This window comes from Sylvia atricapilla, chromosome 2, assembly GCF_009819655.1.
Source record: "Sylvia atricapilla isolate bSylAtr1 chromosome 2, bSylAtr1.pri, whole genome shotgun sequence".
Lineage (NCBI taxonomy): Eukaryota > Metazoa > Chordata > Aves > Passeriformes > Sylviidae > Sylvia > Sylvia atricapilla.
Window position 1 is genome coordinate 108,226,147 of NC_089141.1, and position 21,934 is coordinate 108,248,080.

Below are 21,934 nucleotides of genomic sequence, written 5' to 3' on the forward strand. Positions count from 1 at the left end.
CCTCCTGTGCAGAGTGTACTGAAACAATTGTGTGTGTGTGTGTTGGAAGCTAATTAGCTTTAGTCTTGCATCTGCTTTAGATGTGACCTGACCGGATTTACTGTGTCCTAAGACATGTTCATGTCTTAAACCACATCTGCTTCAGGGTTTTGGGGTGCTGAGGGTGCTCCAGTGCCACAAGTAGCAGCCATATTCCAATATTCCAATGGGGATGCTGCTTATACAGGATTAGTGCTGTAGTTGATAGTAACTCCTAATAATACTGGCTTGTATTCTACTAGGGTCTGGGAAGACAGCTGCATTTCTTCTACCAATACTGAGCCAGATATATGCAGATGGCCCTGGTGATGCCTTGAGAGCAATGAAGGCAAGTATTCAAATACCCAGTCCTGGAAGAGTGATGACCAGTGTGATAGGTTTGGGGTTTTTTCCCTCAGCACATGAGCTGATGTGTGCTACTGCACACAACAAGTGATATTAAATGTTGTCATTTTGGATATGATAGGCAAGCATCTCAACTTCAAGAAGACTTCAGGTGTTTCCCTTAAAAAATATAGGCTGTGGATTACTTTTTTTCCTACTGAAGAGTTGTATGAGTAACTGTCCAAATTTTTTTTTAATGAGTGGTTTTTTTGTTGCCTAAGTTTAAAAGATATGTCCGTTGCTACAAAAAGCAACTTGGTCACGCTTCTATGTTGTAGTAATTTTGCAATAGGGAGTAACTGGTTACTTCTCTCCTGCTAAAGTTTAGTATCACAGTGCTTCTTGTAGAGACCAGGATTGTGCAGCTGTTGCCATAGTAACCCACAGCTAAACTTCGGGTGCTTTAATAGGGCTGTCTTCAGAGGCCGTGCTCAAATTGACTTAGTCATGCTTTGTCTTTCTTAAACTTGGTGACTTGTCTTAAATATTATCTGTAGTAGCTTTTCTCTTTCCGTTTGTGTTTTGGATGCTCATGCCAAGGTTGTTGTTTTCTTCAGGAGAATGGGAGGTATGGGCGCCGTAAGCAATATCCAATCTCACTGGTCTTGGCTCCCACTAGAGAATTGGCGGTGCAGATCTATGAGGAAGCCAGAAAGGTAAAGCTAACAGTTTATTGTTACAACATGTCTCAAAGAGAATTTTTCTTGGAGCTAACTTACTTTGTTTTACAGTTTGCATACCGCTCCAGAGTTCGCCCGTGTGTTGTATATGGTGGTGCAGACATTGGCCAGCAGATCCGTGACTTGGAACGGGGATGTCACTTGCTCGTAGCAACTCCAGGACGACTGGTTGATATGATGGAGAGGGGAAAGATTGGGCTGGATTTCTGCAAGTAAGTGAAGTGTTGCTTGTCTGTGAACAAATGACTTAGAGTGGGGTGCAGTTAAGAACCTCAGATAGTAGCTTTTGGACAGTCTAAATGTCTAGTTGAGAACTTGTAAGCCAGTGCAGACTGGCTTGTGCAAGAGCACAGCTTACAGAAAAATGTTCTGAAGAAGGTTTTTTACTGCTGTTTAGGTACCTAGTCCTTGATGAAGCTGACAGAATGCTTGATATGGGGTTCGAACCTCAAATTCGTCGAATTGTTGAACAGGATACTATGCCACCAAAGGGGGTTCGTCACACCATGATGTTCAGTGCTACTTTCCCTAAGGAAATCCAGGTACTTAACAAGAGTTTAAATACTTGAGCAGCTCATAAGACCAAAGAAATTTCATCTTTGGAAGGAGGGAAAAGTATTACTTGATTGTGATTATTTTTTCTCCCCTTTTTTAGATGCTTGCTCGTGACTTCCTCGATGAATACATATTCTTGGCTGTTGGCAGAGTAGGTTCTACATCTGAGAACATCACACAGAAAGTAGTATGGGTGGAAGAGCCAGACAAACGATCGTTCCTGCTTGACCTGCTAAATGCCACAGGTAAAGAACACCTGCAGATAAGCAAATGAGGCAATATTCAGAATAGGCAGATCTGATGACTCAAGCAATAAGAATTTCTATTGATTAGGTGAATGAAAGGGTATTTTGTTGATAAGCAGTGAATGTGTTGCAGTGCTGCCGATGTTAAGTTAATGTAAGCATGTCTGTTAATGCAAAATGAGGAGAGGTTCCCAGTGATGTTACTTTGGAGTAAACAGGCAGAGAATTGAACCTGCCTATTAACAAGTCATGGAATCTGTATCTATCTGTGCAGCTTTTCTTTTGCTGACCTGGGCTTGAATTTTTTTTTTTAGGTAAAGATTCCTTGACTCTGGTGTTCGTGGAAACTAAAAAGGGGGCAGATGCACTTGAGGACTTCCTGTACCACGAAGGGTATGCCTGTACAAGTATCCACGGAGATCGTTCCCAGAGGGACAGAGAGGAGGCACTGCACCAGTTCCGCTCTGGCAAGAGCCCCATTCTTGTGGCCACAGCAGTAAGTGGAATCTGTAAAACCTCGGGCATGTGAATCTATTTCTTGACCTGTGGAGTCTTACTAAGATTTGATGGAATTCTTTAACCACCAGGTAGCAGCAAGAGGGCTGGATATCTCAAATGTAAAGCATGTCATAAACTTCGACTTGCCAAGTGACATTGAGGAGTACGTACATCGTATTGGTCGTACAGGCCGTGTAGGAAACCTTGGTAAGTATGACCTGGGGTTTTCACAGACAGCACTTCATACCTAAGTTGACAGGAGCAGTTGTATTGGCTGAGTAATAAATTTCGATTGAATACTTGAGAGAAGCCTGTGAGCTGCCCTCTGTGACCAAAAGCTGGTCACTGCTGTCAAGCCACTGTGGAAAATCTACCAATTCCTTTGGAGAATGTTCTTAGTGCCATCAAAAGGCTCTCTTACTACATGTAAAGCCCGGTGTCTTCTGTATTTTGTCAGTAAACATGATTTTGTGACTAGCTGTGGTGGAGTAATGCTCTCAAAGAGCTTTCTCTTTAAGTAATTCTAGTGTTCTCAGGCTTATCTGTAAGGAACTGGAGCATGGAATGGGTTTAAGTGCTGTGGTGTACTTGGATTGTGTGTAACTAAAACTGACTGTCTACTTCAGGTCTTGCCACTTCATTCTTCAATGAGAGGAACATAAACATTACAAAGGACTTGCTTGATCTCCTTGTGGAGGCTAAGCAAGAAGTACCATCTTGGCTGGAGAACATGGCATATGAACAGCATCACAAAGGAGGAGGGAGCCGTGGGCGATCCAAGAGGTAAGAGGCACAGCTTTGGCTAGAAGTGTGTATTCAGTCCATTGAGAGACAGTTCTGTGATTGCTCTTGGACTCAGAAAATATAGTTAGAGCATGGTAAGTGCAGTATAAGCTGAGCTTGGTGTGTGCAAAGGTGACAGACAGTGTCTGTCTGGTTTTGTTCTGTCTATTCATAAGGCAGTTAACACATAAGACCTCTTTCCTCTTAAGCAGGCAGCTAGATACAGCTGAGATAAAAGGATGTTATCAAAAACCATTTTAGAACTGTAAAAGCAGCTGTAAAACACAGAAATGCCTGTGCAAGAGATATACCTTAAAGCAGCTGTTTTGATGTTTAGGAGAAAGTAACGTAATGCCTCCTAATGAAACAAAGAGAAAGGAACGCAGGCGTGAGGCCACTTGTAAAACATTCTGCAGTGGAAACCTAAAACATGGTAGTACAAATCTTTGTTTACTGGCTTACAGGGACAGGATGAGAGAACAGGTAACATAGTTAACACGATCCAACCACATTGGATTTGGTGTGGGGTTTTTTTTGTTTTGTTTTGTTTTTTTTTTTTTTTTTTTTTGTTTTTTTTTTTTTTTTCCCATTTTGCAGTATAATACTGATCTTGTACATCATGAGAGAGAGTCATAGATGCATAATGTAAACACTGTAAACACTAAGGGTTGGAAATCTCGTGAGGCAGAGATTTCACTGAATCAAATCTTTCCAGGTAGCATTGGGATGCTTATAAGGTGTGCTCACCCTCAGCAGTGGCTGTTGGCCGGCTGTGGTTGGTACAGAGAGTCAGGGTATGTGAGTCTGAGCGTGCAGTGCTTAAAATGGCAGCTGTCTGAGGCCAGTGTCTGTTGTGCCCCCTGCAGCAGTCGGTTCAGCGGAGGCTTCGGGGCCAGGGACTACCGGACGAGCAGCGGCTTTGGCAGCAGCAGCTCCAGCAGCAGCCGGTCCACCAGCAGCCGCAGCGGCGGGAGCGGCAGCAGAGGCTTCGGAGGTGAGAGGGGCTGGGCAGGTACACCTGCAAGGCTTGCTGGGCTCAGACTGGGTGTGATGTTGGAATAAGAGATCATCTGGTGCTTGTCGTGCAGTCTCAGCAGCCTGCTTGGATCTAGGCCAGTGCAGGTTACCTGACGGATGGTTTGACGCTACCTGCCTTTCCAGTATTAATGTGCATTTGACAGTCCTGCTGGGTGGGGTGTCTTTAATAGATGGCAGATGCCTGGGTTGTTTTCTTGTTGTGAAGGTGCAAATCTTTAGAGTTAATTAAGCATCACTTTCTCTTGCCTTTCATAGGTGGTGGTTATGGAGGCTTCTACAACAGTGATGGATATGGAGGAAACTATAACTCCCAGGGGGTGGACTGGTGGGGCAACTGATCTGCTTGCAGCAGATACCCCACCAAACAAGCTAATATGGAAACCACATGTAACTTAGCCAGACTATACCTTGTGTAGCTTCAAGAACTCGCAGTACATTACCAGCTGTGATTCTCCACTGAAATTTTTTTTAAGGGAGCTCAAGGTCACAAGATGGAAATAAAGGAACAAGTAGCCCTATCTCGAAGGTGGTTTTGAAGACTCTTATTGCTGTAGTCAGGATTAACTCCCCTCCCACCCATCCCTACCCAGAAACTGCATTTATAATTTTGTGACTGAGGATCATTTGTTTGTTAATGTACTGTGCCTTTAACTTTAGACAACTTTTATTTTGATGTCCTGTTGGCTCAGTAATGCTCAAGATATCAATTGTTTTGACAAAATAAAAATTACTGAACTTGGGCTAAAATCAAACCTTGGCACACAGGTGTGATACAACTTTAACAGGAATCACTGATTCATCCATAATATTACAAAGAAAAACTTATGCGGTAGCCTGCATTAGGGCTTTTGGTATCTGCAGATTTGAAAAATAAAACATCTTGAAGCATATCAATGCAATTAGTTTCTAATGTGGCAAAACTGTACTAAGTTAAAGTTCTGATTTGCTCACTCTATCCTGGATAGGTACTTAGAACCTGATAGCCTTTAATAAGCCATTCCAGTCATGATGAGATGATGTATGGATACATGCATACATTAAAAGCACTGTTTTTGAAGTTAATGCAAGTAAATACAGCAATTCCTTTTTCAATATTTAGGCAGATCATTAATGTGAGCTAGCCAAATGTGGGCAGAACATTACAGGGAACGTTTAAAGGTCTGATAACTTGAAATAGTTTTTAGGAGAATTCATCTATTTAGACTTTTTAAAAATGCCTGCCATATGAAATTGAAATGGTAGAATGGCTGACCATGGCAGTGATTGGTCCTCCTTAAGGGCCTGACTGAATTTTTGGTCTAATAACGCATGCTAGTGTTGATGTTTTTTGGTCAAGAGGGTATGAACAGGAAGAATTATGCAGCAGGCTTTATTTTAATGCAGATTCACATTACTCTGTTCAAGCTGCGTGGAGATGTTAAACTGGCTTACTGTAGACTTTGTAAAATGGCTCCAGAAGAGTAACAAACAAACCTGAGATCACAGAGGTTGGAAATGTACATAAACTGCACAAGGTTTCAATTCTGCTATTAAAGTGCAGTTTTAGTCAGTTTTAGTTGCATAGGTTTCCATTGTATTTATAGTCTGTTATGCTAAATCTGGCCAAAGATAAGTATTGTCCACCAGAAAATTGCCTCTGCCACTTGGAATTTCTGTGCTAACTTTGCGGCCAGAGCATTTAACAACTAATCTACAGTGGCATAGGAAAATGGCAAAAATCTCCTAAAGTGCAATAGATTTTTTCAAGTGTATTGTGCCTTGTTCTAAAACTTTTATTAAGTAGGTGCACTTGACAGTATTGAGGTCATTTGTTATGGTGCTATTTCAAGTCTAGGTTTAGGCCCTTGTACATTTTGCCCATAACTTTTTACAAAATACTTCTTTTATTGCACATTCAGAGAATTTTATATATGTCTTGTGTGCGTGTCCTTAACTTCCAATCTTATTTTGTCTCTTGGAGATTGAACGCAGCTTGTTTAAGGAGAAGGAAATAGATTCTAAAACTTATTTGGGACCATGGGAATGATAGCTGGGAAGAAAACTATTTGCACACGACAGATTTCTAGATACTTTTTGCTGCTAGTTTTGTGTAATATTTATTGAACATTTTTGACAAATATTTATTTTTGTAAGCCTAAAAGTGATTCTTTGAAAGTTTAAAGAAACTTGACCAAAAGACAGTACAAAAACACTGGCACTTGAATGTTGAATGTCACCGTATGCGTGAAATTATATATTTCGGGGTAGTGTGAGCTTTTAATGTTTAAGTCATATTAAACTCTTAAGTCAAATTAAGCAGACCCGGCATTGGCAGTATAGCCATAACTTTCTGATAGTAAAACAAAAATTGGCAACTTAAAATTAAACATGCCAAGGTTTTGATACACTTGTCTTAAGATATTTATGAAACACTTCTAAACACTGATGTGAAGTGTCCAGATTCTCAGATGTTTGTTGCGTGAGTTTTGTTTAGTTGTGTGGTTTTTTTTTTTCAGTGAATGTCTGGCACATTGCAATCCTCAAACATGTGGTTATCTTTGTTGTATTGGCATAATCAGTGACTTGTGCATTTTAGCAAGTTTTATCAGCCAGCAATATTTTCAGTTCAGATACAAGGATTCAAACCAATATGCAAGAATGGATTTAAACTTGCTGAATGTGAAAATTGAACTTCAAGTCACTGTAGGTTTAGAATTGCTTATTGTATTAGTTTAGATGCTAGCACTGCATGTGCTGTGCATATTCTTGATTTTATTAAAATAAAAAAGTTGAACTGCACAGTCTACTCATTTGTGAAGCGTCACTCCTGGTTTATGAGCTCTGTAGCCCCAGCAGTCTCATTCATGTGCAGCTCTGGAAGCAGGTGACTCTAGTGTGGCACACGTCAGTGTGGTGACAGATGGCAGCCAGGCTCAGGGCTGTAGCTGAAGGAATCTAAAATGGCCCGTGGCCCATCCTGCAAGTATCAGAGGTGCCAGCAGAGCAGAGTGGGACAGAGGACGAGAAACCACCTGGGATTGTTCATTAGGGGAACCAACTTCGGCTGTAACAACCTAATTAAGCCTTGTGAAGTCAGGCTTGGCTCCTCAGCCCCTTACTGCTCAGGACTTCACCTCACAGTTGTCTGAGTTTTACAGGAGTGCCTTGTAGAGCTTTAAGTTCTGGTGTCATACCTGTTCCTTGTTCTAGGTATTGAGAAGCCAAAATTAGGTGAAATACTGGGATATCCAGGAGAATAGAGTGGAAGGAATAGATGCAGGTGTTTCCAGTTTCTTTGAAGTGAGATAAACTTGCTTCATTTCAGAGAAAGTGATTTAGAAAGACCCTTGGTTTCAAGTTGGGTGCTGAAACTTCTAGAAATTTGTGATTTCTTGGTGAGTGAGGAAGAGGGTGGGGGGGTGAAAAAGGTAATACCTGGGACCTCTGATCCATAAAAGTATGATGCAGGTGAATGGCATGGGGTAAGGACTAGTAAAGGTGTGAGGTGCCCCTGCAATCCTGGATCCGTATGGAAAGTAAAATCTACACCAGCAGTCCAGTACTGTGTATGGACCTGGGAGAATATTGGAAAGGATGCAGATGACTGATCCCCAGGATAGCTTACTGGAGCACCTGCCTTGAGCACACTGACTGTGGACCACACTAAATTTACCTGCTTTAGACTTGCATTAATTATCAACCTCATCATGCAGGGCTTTGTGTTGTCATGCGATGTCCCTGGATGTGCAACATGCACTTGATCTTCCAAAGGCAGTTTTCCCTCCCCTGTGTCTCTGTAGAAATACTAGAATCACAGTTAGACGGATACGCCAAGGGGCATGTGTGTTGTGGAGGTGGTCTGTGGAATCTGGAGCTCCAGCTTTGAGTGTCAAGATTTGCACCTGGTGCTTTAGGTTTGTCCCTGGCAGAGTGCAGGAGCGGCAGAGGGCCCTTTTGGCAGCCAAACCCACAGGAGCACAGGACTGTGAGCAACTCTGCACTGGGGCTTGCAAAGGTGGTGGAAGGGCTAATGTCAGGCAGTAGTGGGCACAGAGTGAGTGAAAACCGAAGGAAGGAGTCTCATCCTCAGGAAGATTCTTCCTACAGGCTGGAGGAAGCTGTTTATCTCTGGAGATGGAAGTTAGGCTGGGGAAATGGCAGAGATGAGGAGTCTTGACACATCAAAGCTACTGGGGTAAGAGAAGCACAGAGCGTGTTCCCACAGAGGTGGAACTGTGTATTTCAGTAGTTCTTGGCATACTGGGCAGTAAAGTTTTCCTCACAGTAAATGAGGAAAAGACTAGGGAAGAGGTGGGCAAGACATCCTAAACTGTAAAGAAAAAGGCTGTGAAGTTAAATGGTAAAAATGGTTATTGATTTGTCTTTGTGAAGCTTTGTTGTGTGAGGCCTTCAAAACGTGCAGTAAAGTCAGTCTTTGTGCATGTGCCAACAACGGCAGAGGTTATGGCAGGAAGATTGTAAATTCTGCTCTTGGTTTGCCAGTGAGGTCACCCGTGGAGATAGGAGAGGTCTTGGAACTATTTGTGATGATAGGGTTGGGAGGGACTTGGATTGATGTCCTAGTGTGGAGTTCATGGAAGTGGAGAGAGCAGTGGGGTTACCAGAGTAACTTGGTTTCTGTTTGCTCAGTGTGAGGATTGAGTACAGGAAAGGCAGCTTGCACAAGCAGGGCGCTGCTGAGGCTGTGGCAGCCAAAGGTTGCCCTATGAACCTCGTTAAAGCTGTGTGTCTGTAGCCTTCCAAGTCTGTAAATCCTCATCCAGTGCAGTGTTCACTGTTGCTCATATTGATCAATGTGTTCATGAAAATAGTCTGCAGCCAGTTACCAGAGGCCCCGTCGAGTTACTAATCCCGGGTGCTAGTGCTCATTCTTAGGTGAGGGGAGCAAAGGTCGGGTCTGGAGTGTGGCTCCTGCTGTGCTGAGAGCTCTGCCCCTTCAGCGAACCTGGCTGGAGCACCAGCACTCAAAACAACCTCACAGTTTATAAGTGGATTGCTTTTGAGGGGCAGATTGCCAGGGCTGTTGAGGTGACTGTTGCATTCTGCATTTTCTGTCTTGGGTTACCACTTTGTGTCAGAAAACAGCAGTGCAGATCCTGTCTGGTTCCGTCAGCCCCTTGGCTGGTTGCTTCATGGAATCAGTGGCCTTGTGCATAACATTGCTCGTGGGTAGCAGTCATGTAAATAGTCCCAGGAAGTGGGAAGTGGTTTGTGTAATTATCCTGTGCCCACAGAAAGATGACACTGAACAAGCTGAAGTCACCTGCTGGTGGTTAATGAGGCAGGCCTGCAGCAGAGCCAAGACTAGGAAAAGTGTAAGTGGTGGGAGTTCCTCTGCTGCTGTCCTTAGCTCTTTCCTGGCATTATTTAGGGAAGGTCTGGAAAAGCTGTCAGTGCTATGGATCTACAAGTCTGGCCTGTCCCTTTGAGATAAACAAATTCTGCTGTATATTTAATCATTAAGAGTACTGCATCTCCCCAGAGAGTTTTTGTAAACAATTGAAATCCTGCTCAAAGCTGCATCCTAGTTTGCTCTTTGTCCTGCCACTTCAGGAGAAATTCACCATTTTTGTTAGCAAAAAATATTGCTGCTAAAGGAATTGCATGGTTCAAATAAACATTCAGTGTCTTCAGAGCACAGATTACACTGTGCTGAGCATGATTAATGATCTGTGCAGGTTTCGATACAGCGCTGGCATCAAATTACGTATTTGGTGTGATGAAAGCTTTGCTCCCACTGGACTTTCGTGCAAACTGGAGTTTGTCTTCGAGGGTCATAGGGACTACAGGCTTTGCAGGGAAGGCTGAAGTACAATGCAAGTTGTTGGCATTACGTGCGTAGATAATCAGTGCAGAAAATGAAACTGTTGCTTCAAGGTGGGACCTGATTACCAGGGTTTTTTTCAGTGGCTAAAGAGTTTGTCTAATCTCCGTCAGTTGATGACTCACTGGGAAAGGAGTAGCGATAAATTTGAAAAGGAAGCAGAATAGAAGGTTTGGCAAAGATACAAAGCGTCTGCTCCCAGCTGTGCTGCTGCTCTGGGTTACCTGGGGTCAGTCACATCTTCATGCTGCAACTGTTCTGTTTGTCTCTTGTTCATCCTGTCAGTGTAAAGACATGAACTTTCTCAATCAGCAATTGCTGCACCAACATCCAATCTCACCTGCCATCTCAGCTGGGATTTCTAGGTTCTACTTGAAACCAGTAATTTTTCAGGTAGATTCAGCCTAAAAAATGACAACCTGGTAAGAGCATGGGACACCCTGGTATATTCCTTGATTACTCTACTCTAACAAGAGAGAAATGAGATTTCTGATAGCATTTCTCAAATATTTACCCTTGTTCTTTCTAACCCAGCTTCCGTTGTTTAGTTTTCTTTTTTGTTGTTGTTGTTTTGGTTTGGTTTTTTTAGGTTTTTTTGTACATACTTGTTTCTTCTTGCAGTCAAAACAAACATTGCTTCTGATGGCACTTGAGATCTCAGAGGCTCATGACTGAAAGCATTTTTTGTGCAGCAAGGGAAACAATTGCTCAGGGTTATTTACAAAGAAGGAACAGCCAGAAATTAAGTGGACTGGGAATCTTAATGGGAGCTGTTTGTTAAATACCACTGGTGTGCTGAGCTTAGTCAGAGATTAGATGTAGGTTAAGGGAAGTGTTCTCTAAAGAAATACAAAAACATTTCAGAGCTGAGAGCTGGCTTATGGAAACAGAGTACCACATTGCTGATCTTTTTCAGCGCTCTCCATTTATGCATGAAGAAGATGTGCCCAGGACTCTCTGGGTGAAAAGACTGTAATTAATTGAGTTGTGTGAGTCTACAAACATAGGGGGATCATGTACTTGAAAGCTTGGCTGAATTTTCTAACTGTATCAGCTGGTCTGAGGAAGGATGCATCCTCAGCTCCTTAAACAGCTGAGGAATCTGGTAATTAGGCTTTATGAAAATTCCTACAGGGACTCAAGTACTTGCCTATTTTGTGTGGATAAATTAAAATGATGGGCTCGTTGCAAGCACTGGTGCTTCTGCAGAACTTCTCTGGAGTAAATCTCAGCCAAGTTTTAAGAAGGAGGTCAGCCTTGCCAGGAAATGGGGTGACAGAACAGCCAAGCAAGAGGCCAGTGGCTGAGTTAAGAGTGGAAGCCCAGCTCTCCTCTGAGTGAGTGACCCCATGTTGCTCTGGCAGCACAAACATCAGCTTCCTCTCACGATGACCTGGGGATCTGGGAGCAGCCCAGGCTCCTGGTCATAGCATGGGAACTTCCACTCAGCCTGCAGCCACTGCCTGTGCCTTGGGACTTGTTACCCTTCAGTAACAACTCCCTTGGAATCAGAGTTTCTCATGCAGGATGAGCCTTGTGGTGGTCACCAGGGTTTTAGGAGGTTTTCTGCTGCTGCTCTTTGGTTTAGCACCAGAGTGATTTACTTTTGCTTCACTTGCTATAAAACTCTTAAGATCTTAACTCTGAGGTTCTTAAAGGAGTGAATTGTGACTTTGAAATGCCCTTGACAGGAGCCCCACACAGACTGGTTGGTGGCAGCTTTCAGTGCTACAGTCCATGACAGCATCCCCAAAACTCGTAGCAGAGTTGAACCTTGCAGTGCCCTGCTGAATTCTGTGTCCTGGGCTGTGCTGTAGGATTATGAAAGTCTTAACAAGCTGGAAGCATCAGGGCAGCTTTGGTTGTTGATGTATGCTCAAAAAATGTCTGTCTGATAACAGCAGTCACTTCTCCAGGGCCTTGTTAACTCAGTGGAGACTCTGGGATGCACCAGAGGTCAAATCATGAAATCATGCTTTTTAGTTTGGGTACTGGAGTCTCCCTCCCGTGTCAGGAAAGGATCATACTGCTCTGACCAGTACTTTTAAAATTATTGGCACAGCTTTTAGTTTAGAAGTCTAATCTCTTTTTTAAGTGAAGCGCACATGGACAGGCTGTAGACCTCAGCTTCAATTCTTGTGCTGAAGGCATTTGATTGGAAATGGGAGTTGCAGCAATGGAACCATCTGAAAGCAGTTTAGGTTAAGACTTACCAAGAATTGCATGAATTAATTATAAATTAGGTTTAGGGACAAGGAATGTGTTTCCACACAGATGGTTCAATTGGAAACCCAAATTCTTTTTTGTGGTGCAGTCAACCTTGGCTGTTGGAGTAGTTTTTTATTTGCAGTCACCACATTCTCTATGGTTAGAAATTACTGCTGTGCTTGGTTTTATATCCATCAGTGTGTAGGTAGGGTGTTAATTGCCAGCCATGGAGCTGGGGACCACCAGTCATTTACTGCTGTGTGTTTGTGCCATTTGTCCCACTTGAAACTATTTTGTTTTCCTTCTGTCTTCCCTGACACTCTCTAGTAAGTCCAGGAACTTACACTTTCCTCTGAGTCCCAAAGACCTGCTCTCATCCTTCTGAACCAGGTAACCCTTCCTTTTTTTCCCCAAATTGCAGCCTCTGCTTGGTTTGGGTAATTTCAGAGCTCTGCCTGCCTTCTCAAAAGTTAGAAATCATCCATACTGTTGTTTCCCCGATGTTCCTGCTCCCACAGGCCTACTTCTGGAGGAGCAGTTTGCAGGGCTGCTCAGGCAGCATCTGATAAGTAATAGCTGCAGGACTATGGCTGTGCAAGGCTTTTATCAGCAGAATTGTTGCTGTGGGTTATTTAAACATAGCTCTGCTGGGTCATTGAATTCTTTCAGGCCAAAGCAGTAGCTGGCAGAACTGTAAATGGATATGGCTGTCAAATGTGCATGTAGTCTGCAAAAACTGCTTTATGAACTACTTGGTATTTGAATTCTCATCAGTTCAGGGGAAGATACAGTGGTTTGGTTTTTTATACTATTATTTTACCAATAACAAGAATGCAGTGACTGATAAACCTCCAAAATGAGGAAGAGGCTGGTTTCTATTTAAATTTTATATTTAATTTTGTTTACTAGAGCATGCTGTGTTATTAAAATTAGACCTGCATGAAATGATTTTCCTTTTCCATGGAATCTTTCAACTTAAAATTAAAGTTTTTCCTCCTTGCCAATACAGATCAAAATAGCATGCCTTTGATGTAACATAAAGTTTGAGTTGTTTGATAGCTTTGGGCTTTTTTCTACTGCTTCCTATATTAAAAATTGCAGTGAAATGGTTTCAGTTTCTAAATTCAATTCTCCAAACATACCCTTTTAAAGAAATGACATTTTGACAATTCTGAACCAGTTTTCACAATGTCCCCACCTTATGTTTTTTGAAGTATCAGCATTTTCTAACAGCCACAGAACAGTTCTGTTGAACAGCTGCTGTCCAGATCTGTGGTCACTTCATATCAGTGTGTGACACCATTTTCTTTGTCACAGCGTGACTCAGCGTCTCTAGTGCCTGTCATCACTTCAGCCTTGGGTGCTGCAGGTTCAGGGCTCCTGTGTGGGAGTTCTTCCTGACAAGAAGAACTTTATTTTAGCTCCAGTGAGTAGCAGGGACCCTTTTTGGCCTTGCTATTTACTGTGCTGTGTTATATTTTCATTTTACAAAGTTGGCACCAATTTACAAAAGCACAGCCTCAGCAGCCTATGTGTTCAGTATGTGGATTGTAGAATATATCTGATTTATTGCCCCATCCTGGTGTCACAAATGTAGAAAAACTATTGGATTTTCAAGAGCAAAAGTGGTCCTTTAAGCTCTGGGTTAATTTGTCTTCTTCTGTGCACTGTGCAAGGCTGATTCTGCTGTGGCCAACACTTGTGTTACATCATCTCAATTAATGCTGCTGCAAGCACTTCTCCAGGCTCAGAAGAGACAATTGAGGCAGTATTTCCAAAGCATCCTGGCTCTTGCTGTGCCTTCACCACTGTTTTGTTGAAGGGAGTTTCCTGCAGATGCTGAGTGGGAAGAAGTCTCAGCAGCACAACTCTGCTGACACCCTGCCCCACAACCCAGCACGGGCAGAATGGGAAGAGAAGAGCACCAAGGTCCCCCAAAAAGGGGGACTTTCCTTAGGGAGAGTGGGGCAGAAGAGGTGTTCAGTGGCCAGGCAAAGGCCTCAGTGTCAAACTCTGAGGTTTTGGTGGTTTTCATACAACAAAATGTTTCCCCTCCCTCAATGTTACTGAGGGATGCTGTTTGCAAAGAATTATATGAAAGTCACCTGTGGTCACTGGGCTTTGGCTATCAATGGCCTGGCTTTCTCCTCCAATGAAGAGAGCACAAAATCTTTGTGTCCAGGAGGCCAAGGCCTACTCATCTGTCTTATGGCAGGATTGCAAATCCCAGGGAATAAAATTGCCACGCTGCCCCTCAGTACCCAGCAATTACACGAAGGCAGCCCTTAGTGTGACCCTTGGGGGTCTGGGATCAGCCTTCACATCACTGAGGGAACAGCTACAGAGATCTGGAGACCTTTTGCCTCTCCACATCCTGTTGAAGGGTGAACACAAGCTGCCCTTTTGTTCCCTGTATCTCCTCTCCCGAGGATGTCAAAGTAACCAGAAGGAGGAAAACCACCATTCCATGTTTCATTGTGTCTGCAGCCTGCAACATCCATCAGAACCAAGTACCTTCTGAAAGCCATGCTGGATGACTGTAGTTACCAGGAGGAGGTTTGTTATCAAGGGGGGAAATTGTATTTGGATGCTAAATCAAAGTTTCAGAATTCTTGACCTCTGTCCCATTCCTTTTCAGTAGGTTTCCACTTTGGTTTTCAGAGTGGCACCATCTCAGTTTAGAGCACTTTGTGTCTTCCTTTCTCTTCTGCCTTTCTTTGCTTGCTCTGTTTCTTTCATAGTGTCTAGCTTTACCCATGGCAGCTCCAAGCCAAAAACTCTCTCCTGATCTTTTTTTCTCAGTCCATGTGCCAAAACAGCCCTTCATGAAGTTATAAAGTTTGGTCATGAAATGTCATTATGAGATCTTGCTCTGCTTGGGTCTCAGCCCTTTCAGAGCTCTGCCTTAAAGAGCAGGAACATCTTTTCGTTGCTGGAAACCAGAATTCCAGACCATTGCAGTGTGTGCCATGGATCACAGAGGGGGATTACTGAGAGTCCTGGGGTGCTGGTTCTGCTGTGCCTCACAAGGGACCTGAGCAGGTGACAAGGTGACAAGCGGGACCATGAGAACTTCATGAGGTGACTTCAAGGGCAAATGCCGGCTTTTGCACCTGGATGGGGACAATCCCCAGGTCCTGGATTCATCCTTGTTCTTGCTGTACCTTCACCACCATTTTATTGAAAGGAAAGTTTGGAAAGTGTCCTGCTGATGCTGAGTGGGAAGAAATTTCATCAGCTTTCACCACTTGTGATGGGGAGTTCCTGGTGAGCAGCTGAGGATGACCCTTCCTCTGCTGGGTCAAGGGGCTTGTCTGAGGGAGGGGACTTTCTCAAGCCTTGAAGGCAGCAGGTGCTCAGTCTTGGGGTTGGCTCTGGCTGCTCCAAGTGAGGTTTGCAGTGGTCTGGCACCTGCTGGGGACAGGCAGCTGAGCCTTGCTGCGGAAATTGCAGCGTAGGCTTTGCCCTCTGATGTCAAAAGCAGAGTGGGAATGAGATCAAAGCTTTGGATCTTCCCGCTTATAATCACGGGACAGATCCCAGTGTGTGTCCCAATCCCTGTGCTGTGGGGGCTGGCTGGAAGCAGCAGGGACTCGTGGGGGAGGGAGGAGGGATGGCAGCTGTGTGTGCTGGCACTGGTGCAGGCTGGCTGCTGACGCTTGCAGGCTGGCAGGAGGACGTGCTTGATCAGCTTTGTGGGTAGAGAAAATGTCCTGGATCAGTTCATGCTGGCAAGAGACGAAGTGAGAAAAACATTGAGACTGAAGTGGTGGATGTGAGTCTTTCCCTGGCTTTCCATGCAGAGCATTCACAGTCCCCCCTGCTCACAAGGTACACACCACGTTTTTCTTTTGAACATAATTGAATAGAAGAATTGATCCTCTTGATACAGAAATTACCTGTTTCCTTGTCACAGTAGGGGTTGTTTGGCCATTTAACTTCTGAGTGGCTGGTGTTACTCTTTATTCCCATTATCCCCCTTGAAGTTCAATTTGAGTTCCCTTGGGCTGGGAGGTGAGGAAACCTTGTAGCTCTGGGGTGATACCTCCCACCCAGCCTGATTTAACCTGTGGTGTTCAGATTAAATTTAAAGTTTAAAATCTGCCCTCAGAATTAGTCTGGAGTGGGTTGTACTTCTCCTTTTCTCCTAGCAGAAAGTTCCCACTGTGGTTCTGCTGGAATCACTAAGGGGTCCTTGGAGTTCCGGCCTGGAATAGTTCTGGGCATGGGAGAGTGAGCAAAGCAGCAGCTAAAATGAATGTGTTGATGGGTTTGATTTCTGTTGTTCTTGTACATTGTCACCAGTGACTTTCAGAGCACATTTTCAAGTTTGCTGAGAAGCTTACCTGTAGGATAATATGACAGTGTTAATAAAGCAGCAGGCAGGAAAGAAAACATGTTCAGGTTCTTGCAGATCAGATTGGAAAAGAAGCAGCTAGGGAGTGAGGAAATAGTGATTTCAGTACAGTAGAGAAGGATGTCAGGCTTGGCAGGGTGATTGCTGATGGGCAGGAATGGAGTGCATTAGAGTCAGAACATTCCTTCCCATGTCGCCTCAAGTTTCCACAACCCAGCTGGTGCAGGATGCATATTTGCATTGTGAAGTGCAAGTACACCAGGCTAGAGAGGAGCCAGGCTTCTCCTAGCTGACTTAAATAACGTAAAACTACTGTCCTTCAGCAGGAGACACTAAAAACACCCAGAGATAGAGCTTAAGACCCTTTCATGTGATGAGAAATTAATTAAATTTCAAATTCAATACTGTATAGCCAATAGTGAGCTTAATTTATGCTTCAATTTCTAACGTTAATCTTTAACTTATCTCAGGGTCTCTTCATCTAGCTGAGAGCTCAGCATCTCCTGACTGCTGTTTTGACTAAAGGTGCTGTTCTGTAAGGGCTGTAGACCCCCACACTCTACAGTCACACACAGCAGATAGTTACCCAGGGGAGCAGAGACAGGTCTGTCTGCTCAGACTGCTCAGTCTGTTCAAAATTGACAACTTGTGGATCGGAAACTGGATGTTCTCTTAGTTTTGGAGCTGGGCTCTTGAACAGTGCAGAAGTCCTTCCTTTTTAACTGAGGATACTTCAGTTTGTCTTGGGCAAGGATTTTGTGTGTTCAAATACAACCTTTCGCTCTTCCCTTCCAGCTTTCCTATCTTGGTGCACAGTCATGTGTCAGATGTGTTACAGCTGCTCATGTGCTCCCATGTGTTCCTATGGACTGAAGCAATTTCAGGGGAAATCTGAGGCCCCAGAGCACACAGAGGTGTAAGGCAGAGAACCGCCCAGGTCCCAGGCTCCAGACTTCTTCCATGTCTTTCATTGTCTCTCACTTACCTTATTGACGGGTGCATTGGCATTAACACCACAGAACTCCTGCATAAACTGTTTCTTGGACCATCTTTTCACACCTCATCCCTCTTTGTCAGCTGTGGAATATATCTCCATTATTTACCTCCTTTGCCCAAATGGGATCATAGAAAGGTTAGGGTTGGGTGGGACCCTAAAGATCACTCAGTTCCAACCTCCCTGCCATGGGCTGGGAACTTTCCACTAGACCAAGTTGCACAGAGCCCCATCCAGCCTGGTCTTGAACACTTCCAGGGATAGGAAGTGCAGCTCTCTGGGCAAACCTCTCTGAAATCATCCTGCTGGAGGGTGACAGTGTACATGCCAGCCACTGCTTGCAACAGGAAACCTGGGGAAACCTGTAGGAAGGCAGGAACACAGTCCCAGGACATGTGTGATGTCCTGCAGCCTTTTGCTCTGTGTTTGTACAGCATCTAGGAAAGTAGCATCTTATCTGAACTGATGTGCAAATCCATAGGATTAGTCATGGGAGCAGGGAGGTTTAACTCTGTAATTCAGAGTGATGCTAATGAGAGCTTCTTAGAGACGTCATTTTATAGTGCTCTCTTAGGTCTTCTCTTCTGGTCCCACCTGTGAGCTGTCAGAGTGTGGCTGGCAAACTGTACCCAGATGTTACAGACCTGAGCTGGTGAATTTCCTGTCAGGGGAAATAAACAAGCAGTGTTTTATGCTTTGCTGTAGGAAATTCAGGGATTAGCTAAGCCTGTGTTTTAAACCTGCTCCATAAACAGATTCCAGCTGTGGCAGTCCTGGGATCTGAACCCTCTTGCTCCAAGCTGCAGTGCCAAATTAGAAACAGGCTTTTTCCTGGGCAGGCTTTGTCCTGAGACGATCTCTCAGTCAGTGAATGTGTTCTGACTTGGCAAAAGCCCAGTTGTTTCAAATATTCATGGAGCCAGCTGGGAACCTGCACACACACACACACAGAGTGCAGTGAGTGACCAGAGGAGCCACCAGTGGCCTCTGCAGAGTCACAGCCAGTGCTGGTGTCAGGGCTCACAGCTCCAGCCCATTTGTGAGCACCTCACCCCTCGACTGTCACAGCTGAGAGATGGAGGTGCAGCTTCTTCCAGGAGATGAAAGACAAAAGGAAATAAAATCCATCAGCAGCCTGGAAACGCCTTGCAGTGTTTGCATTGCAGCCTTCTTTGTGCAAGGCTAAAATAGGACATGTCTCTGTCTAGCTTAATAGGGGCAAAGTCCTCCAGTGACCTTCCTGGACTGTAAACCTCAGACTGGATCATGGTGTCTATTCACAGGTATAGAATCAAATGTTCGGGCCAAAAGGCTTGCTGCCAGTTTGCTGTGCAGGCCATTTGACTAAATCCCAATCTATGCCTTCCATTTTGATGGAAAAGAAAAGCCAGCCCTTACAACAAACCCCTGAGTAGTGTATTTATGACAGCACAAGTTAGGCAGATGAATAACAGTATTTGGAGGAAATTTCTGTAAGCTGCTTAGTGGTTACAATAGCCAGTGTTGAATTACATGTGCCATTTATCCAAGTGGAGTCACTGCTGTGTCCCTCTTTACCTCATACCCAGCACCACAGATACTGTGCCAGGATGGCTGGGTACTAATGATGCCCCTTCTCCTATACAGGGATGATTATCTGCAGCATTCACTTGTCCTTTCATGTCAGACCGAGGTGAAAGCAGTGAGTTTTCCAGGCTTATCAGTGGATTAAAGCTGTCAAGAAAGTAAAAAAACCCCAACAATTTCTTCTTAGCTAGCTTATGATAGATAAAGGAGCTCTGAAGTATTTCTATTTCTCCTCAAATAGAGAACATCAGATAGACTGTTTCCTGCCTTTCCTCTCAGAAGAATATGGCGTGGGAGGTCTCAGAAGTATTAAATTGTTTTTACTTAATCAGAAAGACAAGAGTCTTGGAGCCTTAATAGAGACATATTTTCCTCTCAACGCTTCTCAAACATTTGAGTTACATCAAATTTCATGATACAGGAGTTTTAAAGGGGCTGAAAAATCACTACTTTTGCTTTTCCTCAAGTGGCATGCTGGTGATAAAGCTTCTGTTAGAGACCTGGTAGACCTTTCAGGGAAAAAAAAAACCAGCATTAAAACCAGACTGAATTTCCTGTGTTTAAAACACAGCAATGGAAAAACATGCCTCAATTACATAAATGTTACTGTTCAGCAGAAAAACGTCAAATGTGCATGAGGTTCTTGGAGACCTTGGTTATATTCAGTAAATATATTCAGTTACTAGTGGTAACTTGGAAGACACTCCTAGGAGCAGGGGAGAGAAGGAGGGATCACTGAACGGGAAGCTGACAAGAAGGGCAGCTGTGCAAGCATGGCTTGCCTGGCTGGAGCTGCAGCATTAGGGCTCTGGTAGGTCACAGCACAGTTTGTCCTTTCTGATTTACGAGTCCCACACTTTGAGCATGTCTTTCTTTGCTCTGTTAATGGCTCTGAGTGCCCAGGAGTGTGTGCATATCTTATCAGGGATCTGTGTATCACCAGTGTCAGTCACGGGGCAGCACCTCTGTGCACACACTGCTGCAGTCTCACCTGCTGGAAAAGGCTCTTGCTTTGCAAAATGCAGAGCCAGGGCTGTGTCACTGCCTCCCAAATGGGACCCTAAAGAGAGCAGTCAGCAGCTGGAAAGGACACAGGAGGTTCTCATTGCTGTGTGCTGTTAGATCAAGCCTGTGCTGCATTGCCATGTGAACATTGCACCCTGTATTTCCAACACAGCTCAGCTCAGGTGCTGTTCAGCCAGGGAGAAGGAAAATAAATAAAGCAAGATGCTTGCATGTACTGCAAATACATCACATCCTGTTTATTGCATACAACTCCTCCCACCCTATTAATAAAACATCCCTAAGGTTTCAAAGTGGAAAACTCAGCAGCTGCTGATGCAAAATGACAAGAGCAGAGTGATGGTGCTTCATACCATGCACAGATGAAGTCTGAAAGCTTTATTTGCATGCTGCAAAGCTGTTTCCACAAGGCCTTACCCACTTTGGTGCGTGAGAAATCTGGTGGTAAAACAATTCAGTTGTGTTACAAAATTAAAAAGCCTTCTAAAGACTTCAGGCATTAAGTGCTCTTTGCGTGCTGCTGTATTGCGTTCATAAAATACCCGAGCCTGGCTCTAATGGGCTGTAAATGAACTCTCGGTGAAAAATATATCAAAATAAAACTACAGGCAGCCTGGGAGAATGCCTTCCATGTTCTTCCTAAAGACTTCATACCAATTAGCAAAGCCAGTCCCAGAGAGCACATAACAGGCTTTTTACACTAGGCCTTGCAGGTACTGGGATGTTACTTTATTTTTTACAATAGCAGTATTTACACCAACTGTGGGCTTTAGTGAAAAGAAAGGCAAGATTTTCTGTGAGAGCAAGGAAACGGTATCCTTTACAAGGGAAGATAAACAGAATTGCTACTACCAGGAAAATGGGAAGTCAGAGCTGTGTGGGCTGAATTCTGTCCTTATTTGGCTTTGGGGAATTATGTGATTTTTATTCTGTGACTCAGAGTTGTTTTTACAGCATTTGCGTCACCCAGATAAGTTGAATCTGCATAAGGCCCAGCATGTTCCAGGAGAGAATATTTTGTTCTGTAATGTGAACTGGCTAGCAGGTGCTGACAGGTCTCATGTTTTCCTTTATTATTATTATTATTATTATTGCTGTTGTTGTCATTCAGGCACAAACTCCAAGATGTCTCAGAGCTATCAGCCTGTGTTACTGCAGCAAGTATGTGCAGTATCAGGGAAAATCCTAGTACTTGGAGAATCGTTTTATGAATCAGCAGCAGTGATTTCCATTTGCTTTCAGTTTGCCTCCCTTGACCTCTGTTCACATGCATTTCCACATGTGTGGAAAAACACAGCCTGTGTATGACATGGATAATGTCACTTCCCTGCTCAGTTCCACCCGGACCTCACCATATTATTTCACTTGCAGAGCCTCACCCATTTTAGATGCCACAAATTAGTCACTGCCCTGAAGTGTAAATGCTTGTGTTTTTCCATCCAGGAGGGTGGTTAGAGAATTTGGCACATAATGCTGCAATGAGTTGGCAGAACTGAAAGTAGGTGAGCTCAGACACGGATCTGAAGAATGCAGCAAATCCAAATTTAGGGCTCCGGAGGCTGGGTCACAAGTGCTGCAGCCCTGTGATACAAAGTGCTGATCTGATATTGGCTCGTTCTGCTTGTTCAGATGTGTTCGAGTGTTTCTGAGAAGTTATTTTTGTGCTGGCAGGCTTTGTGAGAGATCAGGTGGTGTCTGCCCATGCGGCTCTGTCTTTCTGCAAGGCTGGAGATGATTTCT

General features: G+C 44.0%; 1 protein-coding gene across 2 annotated transcripts in view; it reads left to right on the plus strand.

Annotated features, from left to right (window-relative positions):
* Window positions 1-7,000, plus strand: part of DDX3X (DEAD-box helicase 3 X-linked) — a 17,376-nt gene extending 10,376 nt beyond the window's left edge. For both annotated transcript variants that reach the window (XM_066314053.1, XM_066314054.1), the window contains 10 exons: window positions 282-367; window positions 981-1,079; window positions 1,155-1,315; window positions 1,501-1,645; window positions 1,759-1,903; window positions 2,218-2,399; window positions 2,491-2,608; window positions 3,028-3,184; window positions 4,051-4,178; window positions 4,478-7,000. In XM_066314053.1, coding sequence (XP_066170150.1) covers window positions 282-367; window positions 981-1,079; window positions 1,155-1,315; window positions 1,501-1,645; window positions 1,759-1,903; window positions 2,218-2,399; window positions 2,491-2,608; window positions 3,028-3,184; window positions 4,051-4,178; window positions 4,478-4,560 — 1,304 coding nt within the window. In that variant the 3' untranslated portion in view covers window positions 4,561-7,000. The remainder of the gene's footprint in view (window positions 1-281; window positions 368-980; window positions 1,080-1,154; window positions 1,316-1,500; window positions 1,646-1,758; window positions 1,904-2,217; window positions 2,400-2,490; window positions 2,609-3,027; window positions 3,185-4,050; window positions 4,179-4,477) is intronic.
* Window positions 7,001-21,934: the final 14,934 nt, after the last annotated feature.